This window comes from Rhopilema esculentum, chromosome 14, assembly GCF_057945365.1.
Source record: "Rhopilema esculentum isolate cy_ngs chromosome 14, ASM5794536v1, whole genome shotgun sequence".
NCBI lineage: Eukaryota > Metazoa > Cnidaria > Scyphozoa > Rhizostomeae > Rhizostomatidae > Rhopilema > Rhopilema esculentum.
The window spans coordinates 7455411-7467005 of NC_142828.1; the positions used below are offsets into that span (position 1 = coordinate 7455411).

Genomic DNA, 11595 nt, shown 5'->3' on the forward strand with positions numbered 1-11595 from the left:
TTCTTGCCGCCTCTAGAATTCATTCGCCACGACGCCCCTGAACCTGACTGATTTTTGGCATTTTTGTTTTACTTTGAAAATTTTGTGCTATTAGAATTTAATGCCCAGTTAACCATACTGTATGTACAAGAACGTCAAAACCGGGGAGGGGGAATATGACGGGGTACCTGCCCCCTCATCTTCTGGGAATATGCCTAATTTTTGAGAGGTTTCAAGAGCTTAGGACTTCTGGGCAAATTCTCTTTTTTTCTGAGACATAACGCCCAGTCCTAACTGTGCTCCTTTAACTTTGAAATATTTCCTATGTCCCTGCTGATATACGTATTACTTCTACTTCCATCGAAGCAAATTTTTGCATTTTTTATATTTTTAAAACCTTTTGCTCTTGATTTCGATCTGCGTAAAATTGCTAATGCACCATTCTTTGCAGTGTTGGTAACCTGGTTTTTTTATGGCTGAAAAACTTCAGAAATTTAGCCTTTTTGAAACTCGTTTGGGCTGAAAAATAGTTGGCCTGATCTGAAAATTTGGCCAAATTTGGCCTTTTTTCAATTTTAACTTTTCGTTTTTGGGCAGACCCTTAATTTTGAGTTGCCCCCTAAGCAATGAACAGCACCAACAGCTACACTAATTAAGTTTCACAATTGACAATAATCATGCTAAAAAAGTACATCCCAAATGGTAACAGTCATGTCATCCTAAATTATCAAATTTAATACTCTATATTTTCATGAATTGTGTTCATATTGTTATATAAGAAGAATATCAGAAGACATTTTTAAGGCTTTTAGAACAAAGAGAACGAAATTTATTCTATTGTTCTCCTGCCTCAAAATCAATTTGGCATTTTTTGGCCTTTTTGCCAATGACGTTGGAATGGAAAAAACCTAACAAAGGGGCGTTATAGGAAAAAATTTACCTTTGAGGAGTCTATTAGTGTTTGGATCTTCAACCGCTGCAAAGCCAACTGCTGATAAAAGAAAGAAAGAAATGTAAGTTAAAGTGACTTTACTTTAGTGAAATCAAGAAAACAGTGTATCGAATTGGCATTGATAACCATGAGTAGTTCTGTGATACGCAAAGCTTCTTCGTTGGCCGTAGCCGTACATGCAGCTTTGCTTTCAGAAGAACATCTCGGACAGCAGTATGCTTTTAGAATTAAGGTGGATCCATTATAGGGGGTCAGATATCCACCTAACTCTACCTTTTTTGCTCTGGTAAGCATTAGCCGTGCTATTTTGGCAATATCCTTAGCTGAAGCAGTCCTTTTTTAAGAGGTTTAAAGAAAGATGGTCATTGTTGTAAACACATTTTTTCAATAAGAAACTTGCTAAAAAGAGCGAGACAATTAAACTTTGAAAATGCGGATCTCTTAACTTTAGTGATTTTTAATGTCATTGGACTCATTAGCTGGGTGGTATTCAACTTTAGACGTAAACATTGTAAATGCTTCAATCCCTCTCAAATTCTTTACAACCACCTTCAAAAACGTCCCAATCTTTTCCCAGCAGGAAAAATTAGACATAGGGACCCTATTGGTAAAATTAGTAACATTGAAATTGTGGAGCTATTTAGAAACAATGTTTGCTGAAAATTGATGCAGTGTTTTAAAAACTGGAGAGCCCAATGATGTCCTTTGTTGATTATAAAATATAACAAAGTAAGTTTCAAACGGCTCAATTATGAACTAAGTTTTCTATACTGGAATGCTGTTGTCTAGAAACACAAATCTGGAAAGGAAAACATATCTGAAACCAATTCATGCCCACTTTAATGAAATACATTTCAATGTTTTTTTGTTTGGGGTAGGAACAAATACCGAACATGGATGAATGTACCAGGTTGGCCTAGAGGAAGTGATATCAGTTGTGCTATTTCTGAATGACCATTCGCAACAAGCTGGCTCATTGATTTGAAATCAACTTGGTAGTGGCTAGGGCTCGCGATATCTCCAAGTTTTTCCTTCCTTCCGTCTGCAACTGCAACTACCAGGATCGATACTCGCAAGTCAAGCATGTCCTTAATTTCATCTTGAGTTTTGGGAGCTCCGGCCGTTGGGGCATTTGTCAATACCAGCAGAAGCAGCTAGAACATAAAAAATACAATTAAAACCCCAAGAATTCTACGAAAATTATAAGTCAACGCAGAATGGAAAATTGTTTAGGAGAATTTCTGAGAGAAGCTCCTCTTTATTCATTCTTTATCTTAAATTCGTGTGTAAAAATAGCTACAAAAAGGCGTATTAAAACCAACTAACTAAATTAACAACACGCCAAGAACAGAATAAAATTGTTAATATAGACAATATTGTCATTCATCGACGAATCCGACATTACTAATAATGTACTGCCTGCACTGCACAGGTAGCAAGTGGATTTAAATGCAGAGAAGGTTTTTGTTTTTCCTTTTCATATTGCCAAAGATTGAGCATATTCGATTTCATATTGTATATTGTTCCAAATTTCTCTAAATCTATACGAGCTCATGTCAAGTCCATACATTTTATAATTGGTCTCAATGCTTTTAAATTTTGCGCGTCTAATATTTCCTCCATGAATGGAGAGAATATTTCCTCCATGAAGGGTGGATTTAAAACATATAATGTTTTGTACATATCAATGGCGAAATATTGCAGATTTTTGCTAGGGGAGGTAGTCGTTCTACTTTTTACTACCCTGGGTACCAGAATCACTTTATATACTCTTATTTTATATAGAATGAGTCTGGTACCCAGGGTAATGTTTTACCAGTAGTTGTTTGAATGTTGATTGGTTAACATAATAGGCTATTTCAGGGCTCTCTCGTGTTTCCTGTTGGTTTTGTTGTTATTTTTCCTTCTGTCCAAAATGTCCACATAAGGGGTCAATAATAAAAAAATATAATATGACATGTTTTGATCATTCGTACTCGTTCGGATTCACTCCAGGGGTGGTCTGACTGGGGTGGCAAAGTGGCGATCGCCGCCCGGGCCCTGTGTAAAAAACATTAACCGGGCCCTTCCCGCTTTGGAAAAATCTTTTTAACTTAATGTAAAAGACTTGATGCCCTAGACTGAATACTTTGAGATTAAAGTCCCAATACAAGCACTTCAAGCCACCCAAACCCTTGTTTCTGTTATTTCAGCCATTTGTTCAATCTGACCTGTACCGTGGGTGCCAGAGCCACAACATTTCGAGCGGAGGAGTGTACTCTTATCTTCTATTTTCGCTCTCGAATTTATGTGGCTCTGGTACCCAGGATATCTGACCTGGAATGGACAAAAATTGCTTGATTAAAAAACATCCATGTTTTAGTTATATATTGATATAAGTCACATTTTTAATCCATATTTTGATGATATGAAACAGCAATTATCAGAGACAGTGCTGTGAGAGCGAAATTCTAATGTGTGGGGGTCTAATGTGTGAAAATAATATAAAATTCAAGGCAAGAAATTCAGAAAAGAGAGAATAAGGAGTCGTCACTACCATCTGTTTACAGCCTCGAACTCAGATGGGAGGAGATTGACAAAAAGTTCTCGAAGAATAGAGATCTATATCAGGATTTAGCAATGCTAGAGCCATGATGCAGGAGAGCAAAGAGCTTTCTTTTCAAGATTTCTCGTTAAGCGAATGTCAGCTTGGAAATGCTCAAGAAAATAACTGCTGGCATTTGCAAATTGAAACTCAAATAAAAACAACAATAAGTGCAAATGGAGATCCAGAAAAAAGAAGATGAATTCAAGGAACATATGAGAAGAAACATCTTAGAGAAGAAACATATGGAGAAGAAACCTGTGACTTTCAAGGTGGGGATTTGCAAAGAGAGAAAGGACGAAAGGACCCTAAAGTCGACATCGACACCCTGTTCAAAAAGGGTAGAAGCTTGCCAACTGTGCATACCCTACGCATTCAAAACTTTGTGCCTGCGTTTTTTTATTTATAAGAACAATTTTATAAGGACACGAACATCAAAATTGGTCAAAGTTGAAAACAAAAAGAACAAGCTAAGACTGAGCTACCGAAAAATGCAATTTTGAAGAACATTCTATTCCCAAACCGAGGTTTTTTAGCCATGTGTGGGTGCTTTTCGGTGAATGTTCAATCTTGTCGTCAAATGAAGCCTGTCACACTCACTTTGCTGGCTAGCTATCGCACTGCTTATATCCTAATAGTTTAAGAACAAATTAAGAACAATCCAGTCTCAGATTCTACAAAAATTAAGAACAGTCAACCTGAACCTAAATTTATTGGTTCTTACAAAAAAGAGTGAATACAACATGCACATAGCAGCATACCCTTCCCTCTACAATGCATATAAATGTGTGATAACACTTAGCTGCACCCAAGTTTCCTGTGAAAGATTATTCAGCCAGCTTAATATTGTTAAGAAAAGACTGCGCTCTACTATCATTCAATCAACTGCTATTGCTATTGATAATTTCAAGCGAAGAGAAAACTTTCCACTTGATTACGAGCAAGTCATTGACCAATTTGCTGATTCATCTGCACTTCTTCGAAAAGAGTTGAAACACAAGAGCTTAAATAAATTTTGAGAGGAAATGTGTGGATTCAACTGGGTCCGAATTTACGAATTAAAATCGATATAATGGTGCTGTTTAGCACATTGTTTCATTATCAATTTTTATTGAATTAACCATATTTTAAGGCTACATTTTTTGTGGGTGTGGTTCAATTTTTCCGCCACGCCCTAAACCGGGCTTATTGAATTTGCTTGCCACCCTGTGATTATGACGCCAGACCGCTCCTGATTCACTCGTGTAGTAATAAATTTTCTTTGCATGGGGTGGGAAATGGAGTGTCTATTACTATTTGCCTCTGACGTTCATCATAGATGTATGTAAAACAATTGTGCATGAAAGCATGATGAATAGAAGGTACACGTATTTTTTTATAAGAAACTAAAGTCCGGTGCTGGTAAACAGTTTCTTAATTTTTCTGGCCATTTTGCTACCAAAAGTTTCTTATATGTTTCTTAAATTTCTTAGGTAATGAATTTTTTAAACGTGCTTACAAGGTAAAGTAAATAGTTCACTCACATTCAGAGATCAGCTCATAGAACTTCATCAATGTCAAGTTGAAGTCAAAGCAAATTTTCAAATGGAATTTTCTTGAGTGTGCAATTTACTGAGAAGGAATGCAAACTGCCTGTCAAGTGTAGTGTTGCAATATACAGTGATGTTCAATGTCAAGACTGTTTTGAGTGTCAATTTGGAAAATTAAAACTGCAAATTATAAATTTTTTTTAGCTTTTTTCAATTTGGGTAGGGTTGTTTCTTAACTTTCGAAAAATTGAGCCTACCGCTTCTTATAACCTGTTTTTTAAAATATATAAGTGTGATTGATTTTTTTACATAGATGCTCTTCCATATTTGACAAAAACAATATTGTTTTGACAGTAACAGTTAAATTATTTCTGCTATTATGCTATATGGAGGGTGATTGTTGCACGTACCTTGTCGACATTTTCGCGGCCTTTCGTTACAAATTGGCTTGCAACAGCTTGCAAACCATCGGCGAGTATTTTCTTGTTAAAGGCAGTCTGAGTTCTTCCCGACAGCCTCGATATTCTTCGGATTTCCTGTTGACCATTTGCAAAGCAGCCTCTGTAATCGCATTTGAGGTCAATGACCTTTTCAACTTGGGTCCAAACTACCATTACTCCAAGTCTTGTACACTCTGGCTTTGGGTCAAAAAGCCTCTTCAGACTTGCAACAAAACTGGACACGTAGGTTCCTGCATAGCGGTCACCTGGAGTCAGCTCAATAAGGGCTATGATGTCTCGCTTCTTGCACTGCCCTAGAATATATAGTTGGCATATTTATTGAGTTAGATAATCCAAACCTAGCCCCTCTCCAGTTCTGTAAAAAACAGTAGAACTGCGATGAAGGAAACAAGATTTTGATTTAGTATTCCCAGGGAACAGCGTTTCATGACGGGATGTTTGGAGGGGGGAGGAGGTCAGGAAACCATAGAACAGTCTGAAATTTTCGCAAAAACCGTCAACCCGTGGAAAATTTTTGTTAAAACCGCATAGCCACATGAAGAATTCGCTAAGACTGAAGATAACGCTATTTTCAATTAAGTTGTAATGCAATAGTACCTTGAACATCATCGTGGGACGTTTAATGTGTAAGTTCTTTTTCATGCATGCAAGTGGTAGAGTTCAAAACCCACCAAAAATAACTGGAATTGAGTACAAACCGAAAGCAATGGGGCTGACATGTGACTAGCCCCTTCGCAAATTCATTAATTTTATTCAATTCGAAAGCCCAAAAATACTCCAATGGGAAAAGTTGATCTTGAAATTTTGCTTCCCGTTGAGTTCAAAACTTGGGTTGAAAAGTGCAGATACTTTGAACGAATGAAGTTACGTATAAAATAATACAGTTACGTATAAAAAGACAAAAATGGAACCTTCTGAAACTGGCGTCAAAAGACAGTTAGAACTGTAGCGTAGCCAGCGTAGCCAGGGTTGTAAGGTTGTGGGGGGGGGGGGCAAAGGCGAGTTGAGCAAGGAAAAATTGGGGTCTACACCCGCTTGAACGCCGGAAAACGCCCTTTTGCAAAGAGAGCGTCCGATTCCCCCTCGCTCTACCACTGAGTTAGAACAATTTTTGAAAAACGTTAGTTCAAGATCCGACAACGATGATGTTGATGATGATGCCTACGATAAAGATCATTTTGAAGATGATACACACTCATTTTTTTATAGGAAACAAAGATCGATGTTGAGTACTCCAGTTTCTTAATGTTCTGGAAATTCAATACTCACTGTTACTTAAGAGTTTCTTAATTATGATGTCATGAATGATGTTATGAAATGTTCGTGACCTTTTTTTCACATCAAGAGATTCGCTTCCCTTTTGACGCTGTATTTAGACGTGGGAAGTATATTTTTATTTTATAGGCCATCAGGGTAATCATGTTCTTTGATTTTACCAAATTTCGTTGTTCTCAGTTATATCACAATTTAATAGTTTCTTGATTTTTTTGCTTCGAGTACTGAAGTTTCTTAATTTTTTCTGACTTTCCAGTACTCGTTTCTTATAGCCAGTTTTTTATAAACAAATAAGTGAGGTAAATGCGGTAGTTGACATCGAATAGATTAAAAGGATACATAAATTTGATCCCTGACCTCATGTAACAAGTTTCCTATACGAATTATCAACCAGACCCCTCACTAGAAGTATCGGTAGTAAGTAAGGCTCGGGCTATTAAACTATTAGATAGCTTGTCTGTAAAAGTCCTCGACAGAGCTTTTGCTTTTTGAAGTCAAACCATAAAAGGTGCGCAGTGTGGCTTTAATTTAGTGTTATTTCCAGTATTACCTGGACGCATTTCGGATGCAGTTTGGATTTTCAGTAACTTGAGTGCGTTTTGAGGTAGCTTCAAGGTAGGAGCACAGAACCCTTATATGCGTAGCAAAACAATAACAAAATTGACAATAGCAATACATTTTTACCAATCAAAACTTTATTGCCGCTATATCCGTATCTTAAATTACACGATGCCACAAAGGGTCGATTGTTTCTGCTAAAAGCTGTCCCAACTTTCCTTCTGGCAATGAGACAATAGTTTTCTGGATCGTTGGCTTGCTGATGAGGTCGAGTCATCATCATTTCGTGGCCGCAAGCAATAGAAATCGGCACACTAATCAAAGTGAAACGAGCATGCCTTGCATAGCAAAAAAGTTACGGAAAAGCGTCTATATATACATATATATATATATATACATACATAAATAAATACATACATACATGTATGCGTTCCCCTCGACCCAGAAATAATGTAGACATTATTCGTACACAAAAAGAGACTTTCATATGCCAAAAGATATAAGTATTTTTCTACAATATTTTACTTACCATTTACATAACCACCGCACAATATTACGCCAAGTAGAGCAAGAACTGTTAGCCTTCCCATCTTTCAAGCTCCTTCAAGATCAGGAAAGAACGCACACTAAAGCTCTGGACACTGACAGAAAGCATATATATAATATGCAAAACGGAAATGGGGTCAGGCTGGCGGTCGGCTGGCTGCGTAATCTAAACCTCTGGTGTTCAGAGTGGTGACAATAAATATTAACTGTTCATATCAAATTGCACTATACCAGTTGCTATTTATTTCAGCCTGAATTAAATAACAGTTTCCATAAATATAAAATAGTACCTGCGAATTGAAAGATCTGAAGTTGGCAACAACAACGAATAGATACTGTGATGTAACAATTATTCTTTTAAAACTAGCTTAGCTTCTTTCTGTCAGCTCTATTTGTCACCATAGGGCCACCGAGAGGGGGACAAAGAATGCATTGCAGATAACTGAATGCAAGAAAAATTCTGAAGGGCGTGGTCGCAAAAGTTTTCTTCTCGCTCCGCTCGCAGAGGGCCTCGTTTTTCACTTTTGCCCGATGTCACAATTTATCTATTATATTTTAGCTCAACAAAATACGTCATGCGATGAATTGATAATAGACAGTTGAATGGATAACGCCTTGGCACATATGACCATTGCGGCTTGGCGCTTCACCTTGAAAAATTATACTTTTTTCTAGGGAAATGCAGGGTTTTATTATTCTTGGATTCGAGCAATTTTTATCTTCACATTTGGCAAAAATGGATGATAGAATTGGAACCTTCATGTTGAAATTAGTCTGTGTAAAAAATTTCAAAATTTAGCTTTTCCTATACATGTCAATGGAATTTGTTGCTGTAGTGAAATTTTTCACTGCAGCAGCAAATTACGGTCAACTCTAAAGAAATATCTAAATATTCAAAACAAAGTAACACGCGACCGAACGGTCCAAACAACATGATTTTTTCAGTATAAACTAATTTAAAGATGAAGATTTCAATTCTGAAGTCCATTTTTGAAAAAGATCCGTAGATAGCGAGATACAAAATTGATGACGTAAAACTCGAATCCATCAATTGAGAAACTTATGGTATCCTAGCTTACTTTTAATAAGTCAAAATGAATTGTTTGTTTTGATTAAGACTTTAATTTTAATTATGGGAAATCATAAACATACATTATCTGGATCCGATGTTCATTTCTGATACTAATGAATATCTAAATCTATTGGAAAAACGCAGATATATTCTTTGCAACCAACGTCGTAAAAAGGAGACACAGACAGGCTACACAAAAAGCAACAAAAAAGACCCCAAATACAATCTAACGTAGACGCTGGCTCGAAGCATTCTCTAATCCCATCGTAGGGATGACCCTATAAAAAGAAATGCTGTTAAGATGGCTTCATATCATATGCAAAGTTGTATCTGAAAAATAAAATGGGAACAGTTTTGATAGATAATTTCAACTTTTTAAAGCAACATTTATGTCATCGTTTTCTTATTTGGAGAAAACGAAACTGCCTCTGATGATTTCCTTTTAAAAGATCTCCCAAAAAATTCAAAGGGGAGATAGGTGCCCCAACGTCTCATCCCTATTTTTTGGTCGTGATACGGAGGCGCTTTTTTAATGTTGTTTTGGATACTGTGCTATCAAAAATTTGCAAAGAGAAATTATGCAATGACTGGGTTTCCATAAGTAGATACTCAATCAATAGACGCTCTAAGTGCTTCATAGCTGCCTGGCCTGCCTGAGACATCGTTAGAAAGGCGCACCGCGGCGCACTATGTCTCAGAAAAAGGTGGGGGGATTTCTAAAGAGGGGGTTTTAAATGATTGGGAAGGCTACGTACCCCCCCTCCCATTGTGATGTCTTAACCAGTGAATTTGATTCCAGTGTCTCTCAAGGATTCTGCTGTATTTTACATTTCACTCTAGATCAGTAGCGGATTCAAAGGGGACATCTCAGGGCAGTTGCCCCCTACCCTTGCTGAGTATAAGCATGTCTGGCGTCCCTTTTTTAGAAACTGTGTGCCCCCTTCCAAGAGTGAGAATCAGGTAAAGCGTTTCTGAGATCTATAGCTAAATTTGTGGTTACAACAACTGTAGCTTTTTTACTCAACGCGTCATCAAACTTTTATTTTCCAACGATGCCATTCCAAGAGCAGGGCAAAGAAGCGAGGGATTTTCGCTTTGCTTGATTTCGGTGTAGAGTGAACTTTTTGCCAACTCATTACTATGTTTTGCTATGCTGCAATCCGGGCCGAGAATCTCTTCTGGCAAACCGAGAGAAATAATTTTGTGTGTGTGTCATATGCGGTTTTCCATCCAACATCAATGATTCTTGTTTGCTCGCATTTACCTATGTAGGAAGATTTTAGTAAATGATTCACGTTATCAAGATCCTCTTTTCTTTTTCTCAACTGTTTACATCACGGCCTACATACGTATTTCCCGTCAGTATTACGTATTTATCACAAACTCTAGGGAATGTATTTTAACTCATGGATTAAAGAGACCGCTCCCGTCGACTAAGTTTCTATCCTGACCTTTTTCATTACGTTTCTAAGAAGAAAAGACAAGCAAATGTCGACATTTTCTTCTAACTCAACTCTTCTAGAAGTTGCAATTACTAAACCTCAAATTGCGCGATACTGTTTGATTCGAAAGACGTATGCTATGGGGGCCCGAATGGTTCAAAAGTATCCCTTATTAATAGAAGTATACTTGTATTAAATATTGCCACGTTGAATTAGTAAATGGCATTGCAGTATTAATTTTTGGCAATGCAATGAATTATACTTCTTTGCTTGCGAATTTAATAACCTGGCAACATTATCAGAATACACACTCTCAATTAATTACATATGCACCAAAACAATTATTCAAGTGTTTACTTCGATAATTTATTTAATGTGCACTTTGTTATTTAATTAAATGTTTTGCAATTAATTAAAGGTCTACTTTCAGAATTAATTAAAGGTCTTCTTTCAGAATTAATTGTGTAGTATCCCAAGATGCAATGCTGTAATAAACTGGCGCCAAAGTGCGCAACAGAACAAGAACAGGAGCAATTCTGAAAGTAGACCTTTTCGAATGGTTCAAGTAGACTAATTCAACGTGGTAATATTTAATACAAGTATACTTCTATTAATAAGGAATACTTTTGAACCATTCGGGCCCCCAAAGTATTCTTCTAAAAGCTGTACATGTCAAATTGCACTACACCAGTTGCTAATTTTTTCAGCCTGAATTGAATAACAGTTTCCGTAAATATAAAAAAGATACCGTGATGTAACAATTTTTTTTCTAAAACTAGATCAACTGCTTTGTTATTAAGGCATTGAGATTCTCTCAGCACTATTTGTCACCATAGGGCCACCGAGCAATTTCAAGCTGCGCTGCAATTTTAAGCTGCGCTGCGCAGACTCTACCTCTTTGTGAGCAGCGTAGAGGCTGCACGCAGGCTAAAACTTGTTGGAACAGTTTTGTTCTTTAATGCATTCAAACCTGCCTTCATTCAAACCTTGTTTTATTTTCTTGCGCTTAAAACTTTTCCTATCTTCATATCATAATCAAACCAAATAGAACTATGGAGCATAATTATTATAAAACGGTGCCTAGGATCCTATAAAACGGTCATCGTTGGGACATTTCAGGTTCATACTTTAAACTACAGTCTAACTATCCAGCCATACTCCAATTGAAGTTTAAACCAAAAGCACAAAACACAAACT

At 36.9% G+C, this 11595-nt stretch overlaps 1 protein-coding gene across 3 annotated transcripts in view; it reads right to left on the bottom strand.

Moving 5' to 3' along the window:
- Positions 1 to 8021, bottom strand: part of LOC135695986 (vitrin) — a 15210-nt gene extending 7189 nt beyond the window's left edge. For 2 of the 3 annotated variants that reach the window (XM_065215230.2, XM_065215228.2), the window contains exons 1-4: positions 7868 to 8021; positions 5455 to 5798; positions 1839 to 2085; positions 920 to 970 (exon numbers count right to left, since the gene is read on the bottom strand). In XM_065215230.2, the coding sequence (XP_065071302.2) occupies positions 920 to 970; positions 1839 to 2085; positions 5455 to 5798; positions 7868 to 7928 (703 nt within the window). In that variant the 5' untranslated portion in view covers positions 7929 to 8021. The remainder of the gene's footprint in view (positions 1 to 919; positions 971 to 1838; positions 2086 to 5454; positions 5799 to 7867) is intronic. The other variant, XM_065215229.2, reaches the window with a different exon arrangement.
- Positions 8022 to 11595: the final 3574 nt, after the last annotated feature.